We start from the raw sequence: 23,473 nt of genomic DNA on the forward strand, positions 1-23,473 counted from the left end.
CTGCTGCAAGATTTGGGCGACGGATATTTATATTCATACTAAACATATACCTGTTGAATTTGGGCTTTTTCTCAAAGCTTCAAAAACCCTGAGCCCTCCGGTAATTGGGATGGTGAGAATGGTAGGTTTCCAGAAAGTTCGGAAGAAATTAGACTCCATCTAAAGGACTGCTCCGTACGCTCAAGGAACACCCACCCACAAAACCCATCTCCACAACCACCAGATTATCTCACCAGCAAGTGAGACTGCAAGGTTTGGGGGCCCGGCCGTACCACTCGGCGCGGCGCATGGGGGGGTTTCGTGCCCATTTGGCTGCGACTGACGTTTCCCCGTCGCTTGGTTTTGCCCCTGCTCCCCCTGCGCAGGCACCTATAGTGCGTCAGGCCGGAGCTTTATAGCGGCCGCCTGGGCGGCTCCGCGAGCTGTTTTTCCTCTTCTCCTGGTAGTGCCTCCTTCCGCGGCTCGCGAAGATGCAGCTCAAACCGATGGAGATTAACCCCGAGGTTAGCGTCCGCTGCATCGCTGCTCGGGGACCGCGGAGCTGAGGGTCAGCCCTGGCCAGGTAGCTGCCTCGATGACCGGCTTTATTTTTGTATTTTTTTCTGTGCATTTGCCTTTCAGATGCTGAACAAAGTGAGTGGCGTCTCGCACTGCCTCTGTCCCCTTCCCCCCGGGAGCGCCGAGGCGGAGGCGCGCATCAGCTCCGGCTGTCCCGCAGGGACCCAGCGGCGTCCCGCGCGCTCCCAGATGCCCTCCCTCTGCCCCAGCATAGGGGTCGCGGGGTGGGGGTGACTCTGCGGAACCGTCCGAGGTGGGAGGGAGGAGGGGGCTGGGCCCAGATGCGAGTGACGGCGCGGCTCCCGAGGGCGTGGCGCGGGGCGCGCGGACTCGGGTGCCCGGGCTTCGCGGGAGCCACGTGTGGGCCGCGCTTTGTGCTGTGTCACTGCGCGGGCGGGGGTGGGGAACGGGGCTGGGGGGCGGGGCAGGCCGCAACTCCTCCCAGGCTGGGGTGGGGGCACCGAGGGCGCCGGCTCGGCCCCGCCCTCCGGCAGGTGCCCGCCCCTCGCGGGTCTCGGAGCCCCTGGCCGCGCTCTTTCCTCTCCGCAGGTGCTGGCCCGGCTGGGGGTCGCCGGCCAGTGGCGCTTCGCGGACGTGCTGGGGCTGGAGGAGGAGGCTCTGGGCTCGGTGCCAGCGCCAGCCTGCGCGCTGCTGCTGCTCTTCCCCCTCACGGCCCAGGTAGGGCGTGGGGCCCGGGGTGCGCGGGCCCGGGATGGTGCGCGCGGCTTCCAGACCCGAGTGAGGCGTGGAGGACCGTGTAGACTCCCGGCTCCCTCCCCTCCCGGACTGGGCGCCCACACCTGCAGAACTGCTCCCTTCCTGCGGGATACGGGGGGAGAAGCCCGCCCTTTCGTGGTACCTACTCATTGGTGGTTAGAGAATTTACTGGCTCTTCGCTCGTCCATCCAGCGTTGCTTTGAATTTCAAAGAGAAGAAGCAGCATCTCTGTTCCGTCATCTCAGTTACAAAGAAAGAATTCATCTTATTCATAAGTTCCCTGGAGCCTACGCTTTTCAGAGCCTTCCACTTCAAGGAATGGCTGGTTGTTTCCCTTTAAGGGCTGAAAACGGTCGGTTTCTTGTTTGGTTCTCAGACTCCCACCTTGCATTAAAATGGGGGGTGGCCAGCGGGCTTGCCTAAGCCACAGGGAAACAATAGGTTTTTTAATGCTCCCTCTCCACTCGGGTCTTTGGTGGCCTTGGGTTTCTTCCTACAACATGCACACTCGGTTTTTAGCCTCCTCGATGTGTGTGTGGTTTTTTTGTTTGTTTTTAAAGCGTAATCATTTGTGTGTGGGGATCTCCTTCCACCTCCTGTCTTTCCTCTCTGACCCTGTAGCTAAGTGAAATAGGTGGGCATTAAAGCAGTTTTAGAAACACCTTTTCATTTCCCTTTAGATGGTCTTCCTCCTACAAGTGTGCATGGATGTATATACCTCAAAGACTGAGCGTCAGATATAAAAAGGTAGCTGGGATGATTGTTGTCTTGCAATGTATGAAATCCCACTAACTGGCCTGGGATTGTCTATCTCCTGTTGCTGTCCCTGATTTGGGAGTGGTGAAATCTGCATTAACAAAACTCCGGGGCAGTAGCTTTTGGGGCTACATTCCAAACACTGTAAGCTTTAACTGAAGCACCACCATGCTAGGGCTGGGCGTTCTAGAAGCATCCTCAGCATAAATTATTAAGCCCTATGGGAAGTTGCATTCCTCCTAGTAAATGGGCTATTGTGAATTTAAAAACCCTTATTAAAGCTACTAGGATAATCTCTCTGTCCTGTTTTTTTATTGCCAAAGCCTTTAGTTGGGTAAACCGGAGTGGCCAAATAATTGCAAGTCAAATTAGCTTCCCTGTTGACCCAATCAAACACCATCTCCTCTTGTTTGATCCTCTCCCGGAGCTCGCTCTTTAGAGGCTCCATGATGACTCGGAGATTTTGAGCGGCACTCACGGGCAAGGCCTCTGGGAGGCAGTGGTGCATCGTGTTTGTCTTTCAAAGGCCCACTGCTTGCTTTTTACAGGATGAGGCTGCACTTGTTCTGGTTTGAATCATCTGGATATTTAGTCCTTTAGCTCTAATTGGGGAAGTCAGATTTATTGAGCACCCAGTCTGTGACACAGAACACCAATTAGGCTAAACACTGAAACAAACTCAAAAGTTGAGGTTTGTATGTTGACTTCTGAATAAGCTGATGCTAATTTAGAAAGCATCTGATTTTGTCTGAGAGTGTTACGAAATCCTAACTGGACCAGATCTTTTTTTTAAGATTTTATTATTTGAGAGAGGCAGACCGAGCACAAGCGGGGGGAGGGGCAGAGGGAGAAGCAGACTCTGCTGAGCAAGGAGCCCAATGCGGGACTTGATCCCAGAACCCTGGGATCCCAGCAGAAGGTGGGCGCTTAACTGACTGAGCTGCCTATCTGCCAACTAACTGGACCAGTTCTGAAATAGTAGTTTTAAGTGATAATGAAATATTTGCAAAAGTATCTCCATGCAAGAGCTCAAACATATAGAGAATGGTGCTATCCCGCTAAAAAGCAAAAACAGAAAAGTGAAAATCCTTAACAGCCCATGAGTAGTAACTCATTTCAGAGATGTGATAGATCTTTGATGTTAGAATTTCCTATGAGTTGGCTTTGCGGAACGGGAGATCTTCTTTTTCGTCTGATGGTGTCACAGACAAGGCTTAAACTTCAGTTATGTGTACAGTAATGCAGAGCGACTGGAATTGTAAATATACTTCAGGGGCACCTGGCTGGCTCAGTGGATGGAGTGTGCAACTCTTGATCTCAGGGGTTGTAAATCTGAGCCTCACATTGGGTGTAGAGATTATTTAAAATCTTTAAAAAAAAAAAAAAACCAAAAAGGAAGCATGCTTTTGATGTTCTGTCCAATTATACTGGTTATGAGACATTAGTGTTTCTATGGCATTGGCACCATGCCTTTTTTTTTTTTTTTTTTTTTTTTAGGATTTTATTTATTTATTTGACAGATCATGAGTAAGCAGAGAGGCAGGCAGAGAGAGGGGGGAAGCAGGCTCCCCGCTGAGCGGAGAGCCCAGAGCAGGGCTTGATCCCAGGACCCTGGCTGGGATCATGACCTCAGCTGAAGGCAGAGGCTTAACCCACTGAGCCACCCAGGTGCCCTGGCACCATGCTTTTAACTGAGAAGTCCTACCTTTAAGGTCTAAAATTTATTAATGAAAGGTCCAGACAAGCCCAGTAAATGACTGTACAAAGAGCAGATTGATTCTTTGAGGAAAACTATTCCCTAGTCTCATTTACTGATCTCTTCTGACTCCCCCTCCACTCCCCCCCCCCCATTGTTAATCTGTTCTCAAAATGTATTGTTGACAAGGACAAGCGAGTGTCAGGTCTACCTCTTGTAGGATGAGAAGATTTTATGAAATCACAGCCCAGCACCCTAGGTCAGTTTTCTTTCCTCCCCTCCCCCCCCAAAAAAAGTGAGGGAACAATTTCTTTAAATTGTTCCTTTCAGCAGTTAAGTGTTGTTTTGTATTTGTTATTGAAAAGAAGTATACGTTGACACAGTAGAAGTAGGTCTTCAAAGAATGCTGGGATAGAGACAAAGCTTGATTGGGGTCCTGTGTGAAGTACAATTGGTGGTGTTTAAGGACAACAAAAAAATGAACCTGCCTGTTCTTCTGACTTGAGGAGACCTGCATTTTCAAGCTAAAAGGTTGCAGTGGCGTCTGGACCAATCCTTGGGCAACATCCAAGGCCATGACCGCACTGCAGCATCAGGGTGGAGTCTCAGAACCTCTCAGAACCCTCCAGGCTGGCGTGGGTGTGGGAGGCAGACGGGCGAGTCTCTGGGCCCTGGCCAACACCTAGAACCAGGGCTTCTGGTCACACATCCCACTTGTGTTTCCATTTAGGTGGTAGAACTCGCTGTGCCTCCGTCTGTTAGTGCTTTGCATTTTCATTTGAGATATAAAAAATGTTTTATATTCCCAGCATGAGAACTTCAGGAAAAAACAGATCGAGGAGCTGAAGGGACAAGCAGTCAGTCCTAAGGTGTACTTCATGAAGCAGACCATTGGCAACTCCTGTGGGACCATCGGGCTCATCCATGCCGTGGCCAATAACCAAGACAAGCTGGAGTTTGGTAAGTGGGTTTTGAGGGCAGTCCTCTCGTTGATCTCTAGTTAACCATAACTTGTCATCCCCCAACTCCCAGGGGTCTGTTCAGCAAAGTCACTGCCTTTCATTTTTCTGAAACCACCTAATCCGGATGGAACCAGTAGGCAGATTAATAATTGATTCTCTTCTGAGGGTAGGAAACGCCTTTTCCAAGAAATACTGTCTAGTTTCTTCCACCCGGAGGGGAAGAGGGAGCGAGGGGCAGTTCTGTGCTCCTTCTCTGCATAGGCTCTACCATTGGCACGCTGCAAGTTGGGGTGATTCTTACGTGCTCCTGTTCCATTCTCGACGATTTGGAAGAAGTGGAGATGAGGTTAAACCGTAAAACATGAACCCCCAGGACCTGTCTCTAATGGTTCTGCGTCTCTTAAGCAACAGGAGAACCAAAGCAGTATAGGGCAGCTGGACGAGGATACCGTGAAAGTTGCTGCAGGAAAACATGGCAGCAGTTTGCCACCTTGAAAGGATCCAGCTGGGAGCCTAGTCAGGTCTGGGGTCTTAGCTCACTTCCCATGAATGTTCTGGAGGAAAGGGAAGAAAGGATTGTCAGAAGCACAATGAGCAGCCCTAAAATATATGAAAAGACAAGGCATAATGTGTGCTAGCTGCCAAGGGTCAGTGAACTTTCTTAAAAGGTGAGAGTAAATCTTCTAGGGGTTTGAGGGCCATATGGTCTCTGTCTCTGTCTCTGGTCTCTGTCTGTAGTTCAAAGGCAGCCCCAGGCAAGATGTAAACCAATGGATGTGGCTGTGTTCCAATAATACAAAAATAGGCACAGTACTTTGCCAACTCCTGATTTAGTTAGTGGATGGAGGTGACTAAGAATGGAATAATTTCAGCCAATAGTCCATGGTATTACTTGGAGCAGGCCGGATACTTTTTTTTCTTTAAGCAAGGTAAGTGTGGCCAAAACTGCCGGTGTACTTCCCAAATTAAAAGAAAAAAAAAAAGAAAGTCTTGTCTGGTATAAAGATCCAAATCTTCTAGAACTCAATTTTTCATATTAACTTGCCATATTAAGGAGGTAGAGCTTGAGCCTTTACTACTTCTGCAGTAAGTCTCACTTTACAGTCCTGTGTTCGGAAGGTCAGCAGAGCTTGTGGAGCTCTTGTAGTTGTGGTCATGATCGTGTCGCAGGAAAGTTATCAGAGTCCCAGCCCTCCCTGTAAAGTGAAGAGGCTTCCTTCCAAATTTTAAGTGGTCTTTACTTAAGTAATTTTTTGAGTTTAGAACTGAAAGTTTGAACGTGGTCTTTGAAATACAAATCGTTCTTGCTCTAGCCACGTTGTCTCCTAGACTCAGCTGCATTGAGCAGTGACAAAATGCTTAGGCCAAACTGTTGGCCGGTCCTTTGTCCCTGGGCCTGACTAGTAGGCGTGTTATATTTGTTAAGATCCTTGGGTTAATGTCTATCTGGATAACCATGCTACTAAGACTGCATTTTCTAAGTAAAAAAAACCTTAGTTTGAGAACTATTATTAGACTAGACTGTCTTGTTCCACATGGGATCGTGTAGATAACAGCAATTAGAAGGGTGCCAGGCTGGCTCAGTGCGTAGAGCGTCCAACTCCTAATCGCTGGCTCGTGAGTTCGAGTCCCCTGTCAAGCATAGAGATTCTTTAAATAAATCTTTAAAATAAACAAAAACAAAAAACAACCAGCGTTAGACAAGATAGTTCCTGCTTTTATGTTAAGACAGATCTCACAAATACATGTTCCAAGTGCATCAGCATCATAACGAAGGTGATGAGGGCTTTGAGAGGGGAGCGTGAGGCAGGAGGGGAACAAGGGCCGGGATGGCAGGGGAGAGAGGCAGGAGAGGGCTTGGCCCTGGAGGAGCAGAGAGTTCGTTGGCTTGAATGCAGGGAGAAGGGACTGCTTGGAAAGAGGCTGAGGCAGAAAGGGACAGCTCATCCACCTCGTCCAGGGCCACAGGAAAGACTTAAGTCACCGAACATGGCGGCATAACAGTCTAAGTGTGTTGTAAGTGTGTACCCATTTGCACTATTCTATCTATACTAATATGCTCTTTTTTTTTTTTTTTTTTTTTTAAAGAGGATGGGTCTGTCCTGAAACAGTTTCTTTCGGAAACGGAGAAGCTGTCCCCTGAAGACCGAGCAAAATGCTTTGAAAAGAACGAGGTAGGAAGAGAACTTGTGGAGCATCAGCTTTAAGGGACTACAGAGGATCTTGTGCTAATTATTCCCTCTCGTCTGCAGGCCATTCAGGCAGCCCATGACGCCGTGGCGCAGGAAGGCCAATGTCGGGTAAATGCAATCACAGATTGGGGCCGGGCTGCCCGGGTGCCATCTGTGTCGCCCCTGAACCACATACAATGAGCCTCTTACCTGAACACAGCAGACCTTCCCATCCAAGGCTAATTAAGCCCAAGGAAGCCCAGAAAATTCTACCAGAATCATGCTTTGACCAGACCTATTCATTAAAATGGCTCTTCGGGAATCTGATTGGCAGTAAACATGGTCTTGAGTAAATTCAAACAGTACTTTGTTCACATCCAAATGATTCTAAGAGAGGAAGCCCCCCTCCTGGCAACTGAGCATTTCAACATACTCCTCTCGTAGACTGTTGGGAGAGGGTAAGATCAGCAGCCGGGACTGACGGTCTCTAGAAGGCTTCAGTATATCGTGAATCTGAGCACAGTCCCGCAGTCAACTGTTAATTTAGATTTAAGTCTGTATCAGTGCCTTTATAACTACTGTTGATCCTGTCACTTTCCAGTCTTGACCTTGGGTGAGATACTCAATCCTCCCTAAGCCTGAATTTCCTCCTTAGTAAAAAAAATCTTAGCTTTCTGGTAGTTACTATATTTACTTTAATAGATTAGGGTTTTATAACAGTCTTATAACATTGTCTAGTATATAAAAAAGAGGTACGTGTTAGCTATACTAATTTAAAATAATACATAAGCAAGTCTGAGCGCATTATACTTAAAGAGGGACAGAATTTATTAACAAATTAAGTTCTAGTCTTAAAATCATATTGCAAAATATGTGTATTAAATCAACACGTTGTACATTTTGAACTTAATACAATATTGTGTCAATTTTCTCAGTAAAGCTAAAGACAGAAATTTTTAATGCAATATATAGTACAATAAAACTCATCATCAAAAATATTTCTTGACTCTCTTCAGGTAGACGACAAAGTGAATTTTCATTTTATTCTGTTTAACAACGTGGATGGCCATCTCTATGAACTTGGTAGGTTTCACTCCACTTTTGGAGCCCCCTACAGTTTTAGGCATTCCTTCCGATGAAATTATTCTTACAGTCTTGGTGCGTAACTTTGTGGCACTTAGTGTATCTTTGTTCACAAAGCCAGCACACCGTACTCTCATTGGGGCCCTTAACCCTTTATCTCACATTTCTGCCCCGCCTCAGGCAATGACCTGCAGAAGGAGTGGTTTTAGTCACAGACTGGTAAAGTGATCTGTGTTAGTTGAAGGCATCCATGTTCAGCTTTCCTCTTCCCACCTTCCACTACGCACAACCAGTGTAGGCTCTTCAGCAGCGTCCTGACAAGGATTACTTTTAGAAAAAGATAAATGCCTCAATGTGAAAGAATTTGGACATGCTGGGGGCTGCTTTCTCTTAGCTGGTATTCGCTAACAGGAAAGATGGGCCTCCTGGTACAAATCCTCCCTTTTGTATTAACGGAGGAAGAGAATTACCTATAAGCAGACCAGAGCAAAGGAGACTTGGGGCCAGTCAGCAGTCACTGAGGGGCAGTGAAGTCCGAAGGATCCCTTCTTGGCTCCACCTTCCTGACACCTCAGAGGCTGCATCTGCCTTTCACTCTGGGATCCTTCCCAGGAGATGCGGCCCAAGCCTTTCTGTTAGGGTGGCCACTTTGGGCTTGTATGGTCCTGTTGCTTGAGGATTAGAATTGCCCTGGGTGGACCCTAGGAGCACTTGAAGCTCCTTTCCAGTGACTGCTTCTGACCAGCCCGTCTCCGTGGGAGTGGCAGTGAGAGATGGAAAACTTCTCTTGAGGCCGGGTAAGCACAGCAGTCAGAGCATCTGCAGAGAAAGTTGAGCTGCCTGGCTTCTCTGTTCCAGATGGACGAATGCCTTTCCCGGTAAACCACGGCACCAGTTCAGAGGACTCCTTGCTGCAGGTAATCTTCGGAAGCCCTCTGCCCATGAGGCCCACCTTTCTTTGTTGTACTGCCTCAGGGGCTAATACTTTTTCTGGGCAGCAGGCACCCATCGTCTGGGTGAATAGTCTTCAGGGCTTAATGTGTATTTTGGTAATTCTGTCTACCGTATTTTCTAGCAAATGGTCTTAAACAGGATCCCCCAGAGCAGCCGTGACTAATCTGTATTGTGTGCTGACTTCAGTCCAGGGTTGGAATTAGCCAGAAAGCCATGGCTTTACTTCCCTGTGGGATTAAGGTGACCATTGTCCTCTTGTCAGATCACATCACAGCTAAGGACTTAAGGGACGGAAACCCAAGCCTTTCCTAATCCCTTCCACGCTGCTGGATTCGGGTCGGTCTCACAGGTGGTATACTATGGGTTCCGGTTAGGCTGTCAACTTCAGTTTTTTCTTCTCCCTTGGGTCGCTGTTATGGGGCGAGAGGAGTAGATTCAAAATCTGCCTCGATATAAGATCCAGGATCACTGTCCTTACTGTAAATGACTCCAGAAACCTTAATTCTGGACAAGGGCTGATAGACTACCTGAGGCCCCTCCCCCCTAAAAACAAGTCTTCTAGAATTGAATCAATTTACTGTTATGAAGGGAATTTGTTTAATTGTGATTTTTTAAAAATGCTGCTAAGGTCTTAAGTACTTCATCCGTAGTCAGAACTCATCTTTTTTGAGTGCTTGCTGTATACAGATGAAGGGCTGAGAGACTCTCCGTAAAGAGCCAGGGAGAAGGTATTTTGAAAATAGGCTTTGTGTGGCACTGGGCTCTGTTGCCAAGCCAGGCATACCTCAGGGATATTGTGGGTTCAGGTCCAGACCATTGCAATAAAGCGAATGTTGCAGTGAAGCGAGTTATAAATGAGATCTTTAGTTCCCAGTGCAGATAGAAGTTCTGTTCACACGATACTGTAGTCTGTTACGTGTACACTGGCATTCTGTCTAAAGGAACAGCGTACATATTTTAATGAAAAACACCTCATCTCTGCAAAAAGCGCCTGCCATCATCTGAGCTTTCCGAGTTGCGAAGTTTTTGCTGGTGGAGGTCTTGCCTCCTGCCTCTCTGTGGACGGCCGCTCAAGGCAGGGGAGGCTGTGGCAAGTTCTTTAAATAAGACAGCAGTGAAGGTGGCTGCGTCCGTGGATTTTCCTCTCACGAATGTTTTCTCTGTAGTGGGCGGTGCTTTTGATAGAGAATTTTACCCGCAGTAGAACGGCTTTTAAAATTGGAGCCGATCCTCGGAGACCCCCGCTGCTGCTTTAACAACTTAGTTTACGTCGTCGTCTTCTAGCCCCTAAAGCCTCTTCCGTTGTCATCTCAGCAGCCTTCACAGCTTCTTCGCCGGGAGTAGATCCCATCTCAAGAAACCACTTTCTTTGTTCACCATGAGACGCACCTTATCTGTTCAGATTTTCTCCTGAGGCTGCAGCAGTCTGTCCTGCCCTCTCACTCCGCTTCTCACTCCAGTTCTCTTGCTCTTCTTGCTCTTTCCGTTACATCTGCTGGTACTTTCTCTGAGTCTTGAACATCGCAAAGTCCTCCATGAGGGGTGGAATCCGCTTCTCCCAGACTCCTGTTAATATTTGATCTCTTCCGGGGCGCCTGGGTGGCTCAGTGGTTTAAGCCTCTGCCTTCAGCTCAGGTCATGATCTCAGGGTCCTGGGATCGAGCCCCGCATCGGGCTCTTTGCTCAGCAGGAGCCTGCTTCCCCCTCTCTCTGTCTGCCTCTCTGCCTAGCTCTGATTTCTCTCTGTCAAATAAATAAAAAAAATCTTTAAAAAAAAAAAATATTTGATCTCTTCCCATGAATCCAGAATGTTCCCAATGGCATCTAGAATGGTGAATCGTTTCCAGAAGGTTTTTGATGTACCCGGCTCCATTAGAGGAATCTCTCTCTATGGCAGCGATAGCCTTAAGAAATTTATTTCTTACATAATAAGACTTGCAAGTTGAAATGACTTGTTGATTCCTGGGGCTGTGGAATGGATATTACTTAGTAGGTACGAAAGCAGCATTAATCTTGTCCAGCTCCATCAGAACTGGGGTGACGGTGTGCACTGTCCATGACCGATCATATTTTGAAAGAAATCCTTTTTTTCTGAGCCGTAGGTCTCAAGAGCGGGCTCAAAATATTCAGTAAACCATGTTGTAAACAGATAGGCTGCCATTCAGGCTTTGTTTTTCCATTGATAGAGCCCAGGCAGAGTAGACGTAGCCTGCTTCTAGGGGCCCTAGGGTTTTCAGAATGGTCAGTGAGCATTGGCCTCAACTTAAAATCCCCAGCTGCATTAGCCCCTAGCAGGAGAGCCTGTACTTAGAAGCTTTGAACCCAGCCATTGTCTTCTCCGTTCTAGCTTCAAAAGTCCTAAGTGGCATCCTCTTCCAGTAGAAGCCTAGGTCATTCACGTCATTCACGTGGGAAGTCTGTTGCTAAGTGGAGCCGCCTGCGTTAATGACCTTGGCTAATCTTGTGGGTAATGTGCTGTAGCTTCTCCATCCGCCCTTGCTGCTTCCCCCTTGTTCTTTGATGTTACGGAGATGATTTCTTGCCTTAAACTTGGACCGACTTCTGCCAGCCTCAAACCTCTCTGCAGCTTCGTCACCTCTCTCAGCCTCCACAGAACTGAGAGTTAGAGCCTCGCTCTGGATTAGGCTTTGGCTGAGGGGAATGTTGTGGCTGGTTTCCTCTTCTATCTGGACCACTCAGACTTTCTCCATATGAGCAGTAAGGCTGTTCTGCTTCCTTATCATTCATGTGGTCCCTGGAATAGCCCTTTTAATTTCCTTTAAGAGCTTTTCCTTTGCTTTCACAGCATGGCTAACTGTTGGACACACGAGTCCTAGCTCTTGGCCTGTCTCCACTTTCAACATGCCTTCCTCCTCGAGCATAACCGTTCCTAGCTCTGGATTTAAAGTGAGAGATGTGGGACTTTTCCTTTCATATGAACACATTAGAGGCCACTGTAGGGTTATTAACTGGCCTAATTTCAATGTTGCCTCGGAATAGGGAGGCCTGAGGGGAGAGAAACATGGGGAAAGCTGGTCCCCAGAGCCGTGGGAACACACACGTGTATTGATGAAGGTTGCTGTCTTGTGCGGATGTGGTTTGTAGCACCCTCAAATGATGACAGTGGCACCAAATGTCACTAATCATAGATCATAACAAATACAATAAAGTTTAAAATACCGCAAGATTCACCACGATGTGACACGGAAACCCAAAGCAAGCAAATGCCATTGAGAAGAGGCACTGATAGACTTGCTTGATGGAGGGCTGCTGCAGACTTTACGCGTGTAAAAATGCAACCTCTGAGAAGGGCGGGAAGGTGAAGTGCGATAAAATGAGGTCTGCCTGTATCGTGTTCGGCTGTCAGAGCCGAGGTGCAGCCTGTGGACCGTATCTAAGTGAATGTGTAGCCCGTTAAACTTTATCCTAACAACAGGCAGCTGGCTGCAATTTGACCCTGGTGCTAGAGGCGGTTCTCAGTGACTTCTCTCTTCTAGAGCATGCATTTGATGAGGCTCTGAGGTAGTGATTATATCCACATTTTACAGGTGAGGAAACTGAGGTACTGGGTTAAGTGATGTTCAGGGTCAGTGGCTTAAGTGGCAAAACCGTGATTCGGAGCTGGGCAGTCCTCGCCCCACTGTTCAGTACTGCCTTTCTGGGTAATAGACGTGGCCTGGGAACGTCCCAAACCTCGTGACCTCAAGGTGGACCACTAGTGTGGACCAAGTTATGCCACAGAAGGAGGGAGGGTCACTTTCTCTAGCCTGCTGTCACTCACACGTGAGATGAGTTAGAGCCAATTCTTGGGTATATGAGGGGCATTTGGGAGTAGGAATATGGAATGAGAAACAGATCTGGAAAAGCAGGATCGAGGGGGGTTTGGGAGGCAGAACTTAGGGGAGAGAGGAAGAGGCAGAACTTCTGGAGATGACCCATTTGGGGGAAAGACTGGTCCTTCAAATACAGCTCTAAAATACTTTACTATGAAACACTGCTAATACCATAAAAAGGTACCCCACATAAGATACCTGAAACTGTTACTCGAGTAGAATTTACGAGGTGTGGGGAAGGGTGAAACAGTTTAAAAAACAATAAAAATTAGTTAGAATCTCATTTAAGATTAAATAGGATATAAAACAGCATCTTAGTGAAAATTCTGGTCCTGAGTAAGGCTGGTTGTATGTGGTTAAAGCTGTTCTAGGTTGTCTGAACTCTATGGTTTATTATTGCTAAACTGGTAAGAAATTACATAAACTGGGGCACCTGGGTGGCTCAGTCATTAAGCGTCTGCTTCTGCTCAGGTTGTGATCCCAGGGTTCTGGGATCGAGCCCGGCATCGGGCTCGCTGCTCAGCAGGAAGCCTGCTTCTCCCTCTCCCACTCCTTGCTTGTATTCCTTCTCTCCCCTGCCCCTGTCATATAAGTAAATAAAATCTTTAAAAAAAAAAAAAAAAGAAATTGCATAAACATAACCCATGAATTCAGAGGCCACTGATCATTGTTGGAGATGACTATTCCATTTACAGACACACCTTTAATCGCAGTCATCCCTTTGGGTACTACAGGAAAGGTCTGGAATGCCAATGTATTAAAAATTCTGATAGAGGGGTGCCTGGGTGGCTCAGTGGGTTAAGCCTCTGCCTTGGGCTCGGGTCATGATCCCAGGATCCCACATTGGGCTCTCTGCTCAGCGGGGAGTCTGCTTCCTCCTCTCTCTCTCTGCCTGCCTCTCTGCCTACTTGTAATCTCTGTCAAATAAATAAATAAAATCTTTATAAAAAATTCTGATTGAGAATGAGATATGTAGATGTCAATCTAGAATTTTCCTCTAGTATTTACAGGTGGTTCTAAAGCAGGAGCAAAACTCTGGGTGTGGCTGATGACTTTTAAGGGCCAAACTCATGGATTTGATGGTTTTTAGAGCTTGGGAGCTGAAGGTCATGACTGTTCTGTCCTCTTAAAGGTCTTATATTTCATATATTTCATATGGTTCTGATATTTCCACTGGACTTTTTGCAAATGAAACTGATTGATATTCACTATGCCAAGGCATTTAAACCCTAGAATCACTTTTTGGGATCACTTTTTTCTATTACCAATCTTTGTAATTTGGGTCTTGGAACTAGTAACACATGTCATTCCACCATCAGTGACCCATTAACACCTGGAACACCAGGTATTTAAAGCGGTTTGTAAAATGTTTACTTGAAAGAAATTCGTGTTTACTTGAAATTTCTTGAGGCCTACGAGAAAAGGGAACTTTTCTCTTAAGCCTCCTTATGGGAGAGAGGATCTCTTTTTTTTTACCTTGTTGCGATTTGAGGAAAAGTGCACTCCTAGTGTATGTAGTTTTGTTGTCAAAACCAGGTATGAGGTGGAGGCGGCCCAGGGCACTTGGTGGAAGTCATAAAAAAGTCAGAGCTTCCAAAGTCAAGTCCGTGTCATGGGTTCTTGTCTTGCTCATCGCCTGAGTTATTAGTTTAATTTTTTGTCATTATTATCATTATTGTTATTATTTTGGTTTGAAGCCAGCCCTGGTTTACAAGTTTAATGGGGGGTTTGAAGGGTTTGAAGTTGATCGGGGTGACCTCTGAGCCTTACCGTTAACTTTTCTGATGAAACTTCCATTTGAGCCACTGCTGTTTGGATATGAATGACCTTTCTCCTTTCAGGATGCCGCCAAGGTCTGCAGAGAATTCACGGAGCGTGAGCAAGGGGAGGTCCGCTTTTCTGCGGTGGCACTCTGCAAGGCGGCCTAATGCCCTGGGCGGGGGACGTAGCCTTCCCCCCCCCTTCCCCTTCTGTGTGAAACCTACCCCCACCAACGCAGTCCAAAATGCTTCCGTACTTGTGGAACACAGCTGTTCTCCTTTGGTTCTGCAGATAAGCTCTCCCCCCCACCCCTGCCACACCCGAACTCTAGCAGAGCCCAGCTGTCGAGCGAGCAAGGTTTGGTATAAGCCTCAGATGGCGAAGCATTTCACCCCCCCCCCCATGTATGTATTGTACCTCAATAGCTAATGCTTTAAATGGCCACTTTGGTTAGCGTCTGTAAGTTAAGGCCTTGGATGTGGTTTCATTGTTTGTCCTTAAAAGAAATAAAACTTTTCTGCTGATTAAGAGATGAGCTTCAACTTGTTTCCACTTTCTCTTTTACCTTCTCCAAGGCTATATGATTGTCTTCCATGGAAGCAACTCCTAGGGCACAAGTAAGAGAATTACCATAAAAATAGTATTGGTTCAGTGTCTCCAGACTTCTTCTGTTCAGTCATTCGTTCCATTTATGTTAAAGATTTTCAGTAATCTCCACACCCAGGCTGGGGCTTGAACTCACACCCCGGAGATCAAGAGTCACATGCTCGACCGACTAAGGCAGCCTGGTGCCCCTTTCTATACATTTATATTGCTATGTATACCTTGGATTAAAAAATTCTAAATAGACTTCATTTTAGATGAGTTTTGGATATGCAGAAGATTGAGAAGCTCTTACAGAGTTCCCATTTATTCCTCCTCCATTTTGCCTCTTAACATAACATCTCACTTTAGTATAAAACATTTAATGAACCTATCTTTGTATTTCTGTGAACTCCGGTCCATAGCTTCTTCAGATTCCCTCAAGTCTTGACCTAATGCCCTTTTTCTGTTCCAGGAGCCCATCCAGGACACTATTTTACATTTAGTTGTCATGTTTCCTTGGGTTCCTCTTAGGTGTGATCAGTTCTCAGATTTTGTTTTTGAGGACTTGACAGTTTTGAGGGGGACAAGTGTTTTACATGATGGCCTTCTACTGGGCTGTGTCCAGTGTTCTCATAATTAGACTAAGGCTATGAATCCAGCTTCCAAGTGAAGGATGTTTTGGTTCCTGGGAGGAAAATGATCACTACTATTAACATTCTTTTAATGTAAAGAAACAAAATGTCCAGTGATTCAGATGATTCTAATGGCTTAGAGTTGAGGCAAGAGGGATGTATTTTCTATTCTAACTTGGTGTGTGACTTCTATACGACACTTTGAAGAAGGACTTAGGGGAAAGGAAACAAAGCCAGGCTTTTTCCTACTTAATAGGAGCTGGTAAAAGTGTGTGTGTGTGTGTGTATGTGTGTATTTGGCCTCAGAAATACAAATTCTACCACTCAATATAGCTCTAAGCCTTTATACTTAAGCATTTTACTACGTATGAGAACATACGTAGTAAAATGCTCCCAAAAAACATGGCTTAGCATGCCACACCATGAAAGGTTATGCAATAGCTAATATTTGTGGGTGATCGCACACCCCTGGAGATAGAGATATTTCAGTTTTACGCCAGCATGGAGGTTAGGTTACGTGCCCAAGGCCTCACTGCTATTCATGAGGCAAGCAGTTTAGATGACTCATGACCTAAAAGTAGCTAGACTAGGTTTGGAGTCCATATGAACAGGCTTCAGGGTTATCACACTTGTCTTTGACCTCCACTTTCGCCTCAATAATTTAGGGAACAGGAATTACCCTCTTCCACATCTTCATTTTGTTTCATGTTAAACTAGACACAAGAGTGAAGGTGTCAGGAAAGGGTCTCTAGAAGGTTCCATCTGGTATCAACATCTTCCCCACTGCTCTCTCTGAGGCCTCAGCCATGTACAACTCCAAGGGGGTACCACTGACTTTGTATTCTATGTGAAGGCAGTATGTACCTGTTTCCCCAACAAGCCCTCTTAACTGACGTCTTGGATTTGTCAAAGATCTACGTCCAGTTGGCTTATTCCTTAAAATTTTATCAGTCTTTGGCTTTGAAGATGACTCTAGTGCTTCCAACAGGCGAAGCCGCCTGATGTTAAGCGTCTCCCCTGCTCTTTTTTTTTTTTTTTTTTAAAGTAGGCTCCATTCCTGGAATGAAGCCCAAAATCAGGGCTTGAACTCACAACCCTGAAATCAAGACCTCAGCTGAAATCAAGAGTCAGATGCTTAATGGACTGAGCCACCCAGGTGCCCCTAAGCATCTTCCTTCTTATTTTTATTTTTATTGTTTTTTAAAAGATTCCATCCATTTATTTGACAGAGAGAGGCACAGCTAGAGAGGGAACACAAGCATGCAGAGTGGGAGAGGGAGAAGCTGGCTTCCCGCAGAGCAGGAAGCCGACGTAGGGCTCGATCCCAGAACCCTGGGATCATGACCTGAGCCAAAGGCAGACACTTAACTACTGAGCCACCCAGGCGGCCAGCATCTCCCTTTTTAAACACCCAAAATGTCCAATTGAGTCTTTACACGTTTATTAAGTATAATACTTGGTCTGTCTGAAAGACCCCAAAACATGGAAAAATATTTATGTATGAAACGAGCAAGATAGTTTTATAAACGTGTATATGTATGTGTTTAGAAAAGACCATGATAGCTAAATTTTTAAACTATATTTTTAAAAAATTTTTAAAAATTAAAAAAATGTTTAAGCTATATTCTGAATTAAACTTTGTCACATCTGAGATTGGTATTATCCCCATATTGCAAATAAAAAACTAAAGCACAGCAAAACTTAAGCAGGCTTGCCGAAGGTTATTTGGTAGGAAATGATGTTGCCCAGATCAGACCTGAGCAGACTGGCTTTAAGAGCCCACACACGGATGGTTGCTGGGCATAGATGGACCCAAGTTTAAGCAAATGAAGTTTAAGCATTAGGGTCCCACACTTCCATGACCCTTTCCCATACCCTGGCTGTGTGTCCTTGTGAAATCTGCAATTTCTCAAAGACATGGGTCTGCCTCTCTCTCTCTCTAGGTATTGAGATTATGAGTGACTTTAACTTTATTTTCTCATTTTCCAAGCTTTCCAAAATTACCATATTATTCATAATAAAAAAGTGTGAATTTTTCCCCCTAGGACTTGGAACTCTGCAGTGTGCTTCTGCTGGTTAATTCCAGCTTACTTTCCAGTTTTTTTCATTTATCATTGAAGTCGGTGGAACTCATCAACTTGGTCTTTTGTCTTCTGCGGGCTCTATTTTAAGGCTATTTTATTTTATTTCTGTATTTTTAAGTAAGCTCTATGCCCAGTGTGGGGCTCGAACTCATCACCCTGTGATCGAGAGTCACACATTCTATGCACTGAGCCAAACAGGCACCCCCATTACAAGGCTATTTTAGAACTTACAATCATCATCTTTATGCTTTCCTAAACCTCAAATTACTTGGAATATGTTCGGTTTCCTACACACCCTGTCATATTCAATAATGACTTGACATGCTGATTTGGCATTTACTTCTTTGTCCCTTGAATGATGTGATCTTAGCTCATTGGTGCAATAGCATTAAGTTGTTCACCTGTTTGATATGTTGCCTCCATATTGGCTGAGGATGCGTGGTTTGGCACAGCCCTGCAGAGAGTGCCTCTGTGAACTGCCTGTGGTCGGGGCTGTCCCGTGCAGTCCTGTAGGATGGGAATGACAGGACCTCTCCCACAGGATTTAGAGGATCAAGCTGAGATAAGCCACAAAGAGCTCAGTACATGCAGAACTTGCCTTGAGTAATTGTACTAATGTAACATAAATGTTAGTACGGAGTGTGTGTGTGTGTGTATGTGTGTGTGAATCTTCATGAACAAAGGAGAGAAGTAGAGAAGTCTCAGCAAAACAAATAGTACAGATCTCTTCTCGTGCAAAATATCTGAATTTGAGCGATTTAAATCATTTGATGGTTTCCTTTCTCTTCTTACGTTCGCAATTTTTAAAAATTTTATTTTATTTTTGGTCTAAAACAAACTCTTAACTGCACATTTGCGTCTCCAGTTCATCTGTGGGGTGCGAAACCCCCTCCTCACTGCCAATCCCAACTCCACGGGCACACTCCGATGTCACGGTCCGGCTCTCGGTGCGGGGGTGAAGGTGGGTGCAGGGCTGGCCCATGGATCTGCGCGAGTCTGCACCTGTCTCTTCGGGGCAGGGAGCTCCGACCGTGGTTGTCCTTGCCCTGCTTCAGAGCCTCCCGCAAGCCCTCCCACGGGGACCGGTCACTCTGAGTGGTGGAGCAGGCCGGAAACTGTTGGATCTTACGGGCGCAGGCTCCATCTGTAGGGATCGGCTCCGTCTGTGCTGTGGGGTCGGGCTGGCGGGACGCAGCGGGGGCAGGTGCAGCGCCAAAGGGCGGCGTGGGACCGGTGGGTGAACAGAGGGCGCAGCGCTGAGGCTGAGTGTGCGCCCACCCCCCACCAGGGATGGTGGGGGCAATGAGATTCAACCAAGCGCAGTCAGAGACGGCGACGGTGACAGTGGCCACTGTTCTCTGCCATCAGTATTCGTAAACCATTCAAAATCAGATTTTATACTAACGTGTCTCCAAATTCTTGGGAATCAGATGTTTTCCATAGTGTTAATCATTCTCTAAAAACCAGGCTTAAAAAACATCTTAACCTCAGTATGATACATTTGCCCCAGGGAATGAACCCATATTGATGAATTATTAACTAAAGCCCGTCCTTGATTCATATTTGTTTCCTTTTCACTTAATGCACTTTTTTTGTTCCAGAATCCCATCCGGGATACTGCGGATCATATGATTGTCATATCTCCTCAGGCTCCTTTTGGCTGTGACTTTTTTTTTTTTTTTTTTTCCGCTAAAATCAATGACATTGACCAAGAGGGCTGCTTTGGCTTTGTCTCCAGGCCGCGGAGCTTTGTGCATCCTGGCCATTGCCAGCAGACTGCCTCCAAAGCCTGACTTCCCCTCTGCAAGGTGGATTCAGCCTCTGCCTCCTCCATGATGTGAGAATCCCTTGACAGTACTTGTGCTGTTCTTGGGGATGTGCCTGGAATATAGTGGATGCTATTGTTTTTATTTTTATCACCAGCTAGTTTCTTTCTAGTCTTCTCTCTTTTTTTCTCCAAGCTAAACCCCAAGGTAGCACGGACCCTTTTCTGCTTACTGCCAAGCCACGCCTCGTTTTCTGGAATAAGGCCCATTTCCAGAACAACTTTTGCCAAAAGTTATCCTAAATCATGGCTCCTAGACCATCAGTGCCTCGTTCTCTGCAGTGAGGGGGGTATGTTCTCTTTTACATCAAGATGTGAACCACAGCAATGTATTTACCCTCTTGTAGGGTAGGGATTTTAAAGAAGGGATAATTATTTATACTTAGGACAGAAGAGGTGTTTTGAAAAGGGAGAGTCATAGGTTTGTTGGCTTTGGATGACATTAAGGTCTCTCTAGTGGCTAGAAGAAACAACCTTTAGATATTCAAGGTTTTTGATAATTAAGACTAAATAAGTTCTCTATTTCACATCCAAGCACATTGCATAATAGAAGACAAAGCATACTCTAAACTATATTTGGGGAGCCTGGGTGGCTCAGTCATTAAGCATTTGCCTTCGCCTCCGGTCATGATTCCAGGGTCTTGGGGTTAAGCTGGGCACTGGGCTCCCTGCTCAACGGGAAGCCAGATTCTCCCCCTCCCACTCCCCCTGCTCCTGTTCCTGCTCTCACGGTCTCAAATAAATAAAATCTTCAAAACTATACTTACTATGTCCAGTAGGTGGCAGCATAGTAAAGCTTATGGCAATTTTGTAGCTAAGTAAGTTTGAACAAAATTGAGTCAGGTTGGGGCGCCTGGGTGGCTCAGTGGTAAAATCCTCTGCCTTCGGCTCAGGTCATGATCCCAGGGTCCTGGGATCGAGCCCCGCATCGGGCTTTCTGCTCAGCAGGGAGCCTGCTTCCTCCTCTCTCTCTGCCTGCCTCTCTGCCTACTTGTAATCTCTGTCTGTCAAATAAATAAATAAAACCTTTAAAAAAAAAAAAAAAAAAATTGAGTCAGGAAGGAAAAACCACTCCTTATTGGTGACTGTGGCTCTTCTGGGCAAATGGAGAAGTGTGATAGTACTTGGACCTTTGTTTTGGCCCAGTGTTTTGGACAGGACTAAGCAGCCCTGGTATAGATTGGCCAAAGCCAGGCTTCTGATTTGCTCATTAGGCTATTCATAATCTTACCCACGTTCTATTTATTTTATCATAAATAGAAATAGAGGGGCACCTGGGTGGCTCAGTGGGTTAAGCCTCTGCCTTCGGCTCGGGTCGTGATCTCAGGGTCCTGGGATCGAGCCCCACATCGGGCTCTCTGCTCAGCGGGGAGCCTGCTTCTCCCTCTCTCTCTGCCTGCTGCTCTGCCTACTTGTGATTCTATCTCTCTCTCTGTCAAATAAATAAAAAATAAAATCTTTAAAAGGAAAAATAAATAAATAAATAAATAAATAGAAATAGAAATAAGCAGTGGTAAGTCCAAATAACAAATTCATTAAACAAACACTTTGTCTGCCAATGCTGAGTTCGATATTATATGAAGTACAATCTATGTGATATAACCAGTTCTTTTTTAAAAAGATTATTTATTTGAGAGTGGGAGAGAGCATGAGCATGAGTGGGAGTGGGGCAGGGGCAGAGGGAGAAGTAGACTCCCTGCTGAGTGGGAAGCCCAGCGTGGGGCTTGATCCCAGGACCCCGAGATCATGACCTGAGCCAAAGCCAGACACTTAACCAACTGAGGCACCCAGGTACCCCAATATAACTAATTCTACAATTGATTCTACATCTAGTAAAACCTTGTCTCCAAATCCATCTTAACATTATAAAATAATGGAGCCGATTGTATAATATTAAATTGTTAGATCTTCAGAAAAACATTTTCCTTAGCCCTCCAGTTAAACAATGTTACTTTAATTTTCAAGTAGTTTCATATAGACTCATTGACCCTTCCATCATGAGTGCTGGGTCTGGTCCTGACGTTGACATCAGCTAGTTAGGTGACATTAATCAACTCCCTTTTCCTTTTTTGGTTTTAGTTTTTTCATTTTTTAAAAAATAAAAGAATTAGACCCAAAACTCACAAAAGTCCCTTTAATCCCTACGAGTTTATGTATCACAAGCTCCACTATTCATTCTCTTGGCCACTCCCAGCTTCAGCGAGGGCACAACACTCTAGACCTTCAGCTCTCAGTCCTTCGGGACCATGGCCCGTTATGGCCCCTTATTATAGCCTCTATGTTGTAACGTCCCCTTCACTATCCTGAGAGTTCGTAGCTAATATAACCGATCCACACATGGCATTGTAAAAAGTCAACTTAAAGAACGAAGATATGGTAAAAGCCACCACATAGGGAATATAGTCAATGACACTATAATAACATTGTATGGTGACCGATGGTCACTACCATTGTTGTGAGCACAGCTTAACACATAGACTTGTTGAATCACTATGTGTGCACCTGAAACTCAGGTAACATTGTGCGTCAACTAGACTGTAATAAAGAAAAAGGAAAGAAAATAGGCATTTAAGGGTAAGCACTTAGGTGTTACTACTATATTAGAAGACAGAAAGGAGGGTGAGGCTTGTATTTAACGTAACATCTCCGGGACAAGGACAGCTGCCACTGCAGACAGAAGGTGGGGCGTTGCACATTGACAACTCTGATTCCAGGAGCCGCCTTAGTACTGGTCATGTGATTTTTCCAAAATGGCTGACAATCTTGGTAAAGTCCCCAGCAAAATAATTATGTTATTTCTCTTGATTTACTCACTAAGTGCATTTCTGGAAACTTCAGTGCAAAAACTGAGAAAAAAAAAAAAACTGAGCAAATATGATACAGATTTGTCCTTAACATGAATGCCTGGAGGGATGCCCAAAACTGGGTAGATGCCGCCTACTTCCTTCTTGTGGGAGGCCGTCTTCTTGCAGCCCAGCCCTGGATACTAAATGCCGGCGGAAACTACCCTCCATCGTTCCACCAATAAAATGATTGCCCGCGAATTTCCAAAAACATCCATCAGGGCTTGTTACCACCACCCCTGAGGATCACTTAGCTACACTGGAGAGTCTTTCCCAAGTAAATCACCGCAGGCAGAACTCCAAAATGGCCCTCGAGACTCCCGACCCCATCTCCCAGGTATTCAAACACTACTCTAGATGTGGCTTTGAAGGGATTTTGCGACTGTAATTAAGGTTCCAAATAACTGGCATTAAGATAGAGAGATTATTCCTGTTTGGCCTGACCTAGTCTTTAAAAAGGATTTGGCACTTCCTGGCAAAGAAATGTGGTAGCATTTAGGAGCCCTAGAGTGACCCCCAACTGTCAGCAAGGAAATGAACTTCTGAGTTCTACCACGGGAAGGAGCTGAGTGTGGACAACAGCCTGAAGACACTTGGGAGCAGAATCTTCCCCAGAGCCTCCAGGAAGAAGCACAGCCCACATCTTGACTTTGGCATTAAGACAATACCTTGTAAGACGACAGCCCAGGCACGCCATGCTTGACCTCTGACCCACAGATCTCTGTGCTGTGAAATGGGAGTCAATTTAAGTCTCTACGTTTGTGGTAAACTGTTATGCAGCAATTAAAGTCTCACACATAATTTAATAAGGCAATACAGCCTACTCCCGGAGTCACCGGATTTCCGTGTTTGTCCTCTAAAAAACCACCCAGGCGCAGTGCCCACCGCAGACCCCCCATGGCTGCACTGGGAAGCAATCACCTTGATTCTTCTCAGCTCCTTGCCCTCCCCCGCCATCTCTGAGTACGAGGGGTGTGAAGAATACATGGAATTTTCGGGAACCTTATTCTGTA

General features: G+C 45.9%; 1 protein-coding gene across 2 annotated transcripts; it reads left to right on the plus strand.

Annotated features, from left to right (window-relative positions):
- Positions 1-226: 226 nt before the first annotated feature.
- Positions 227-15,031, plus strand: UCHL1 (ubiquitin C-terminal hydrolase L1). 2 transcript variants are annotated; one of them, XM_080830427.1, is made up of 8 exons: positions 227-509; positions 1,108-1,236; positions 4,537-4,687; positions 6,778-6,863; positions 6,942-6,989; positions 7,877-7,943; positions 8,802-8,860; positions 14,572-15,031. In XM_080830427.1, exons 1-8 carry the CDS (start codon positions 471-473, stop codon positions 14,656-14,658), a joined length of 666 nt encoding a protein of 221 aa, XP_080686553.1. In that variant the 5' UTR covers positions 227-470; the 3' UTR covers positions 14,659-15,031. The 2 variants fall into 2 exon arrangements, with proteins under 2 accessions (XP_080686553.1, XP_080686554.1); XM_080830428.1 differs by lacking the exons at positions 227-509; positions 1,108-1,236 and adding an exon at positions 1,697-2,022.
- Positions 15,032-23,473: the final 8,442 nt, after the last annotated feature.

This window comes from Martes martes, assembly GCF_963455335.1.
Source record: "Martes martes genome assembly, chromosome: 2".
Classification (NCBI taxonomy): domain Eukaryota; kingdom Metazoa; phylum Chordata; class Mammalia; order Carnivora; family Mustelidae; genus Martes; species Martes martes.

Coding starts and splice junctions, on each gene's coding strand:
- UCHL1 (XM_080830427.1), top strand. CDS start 471: ATGCAGCTCAAACCGATGGAGATTAACCCCGAGGTTAGC. Junction 6,990..7,876: donor CGCAGGAAGGCCAATGTCGG/GTAAATGCAATC, acceptor GACTCTCTTCAG/GTAGACGACAAAGTGAATTT. Junction 8,861..14,571: donor CAGAGGACTCCTTGCTGCAG/GTAATCTTCGGA, acceptor TTCTCCTTTCAG/GATGCCGCCAAGGTCTGCAG.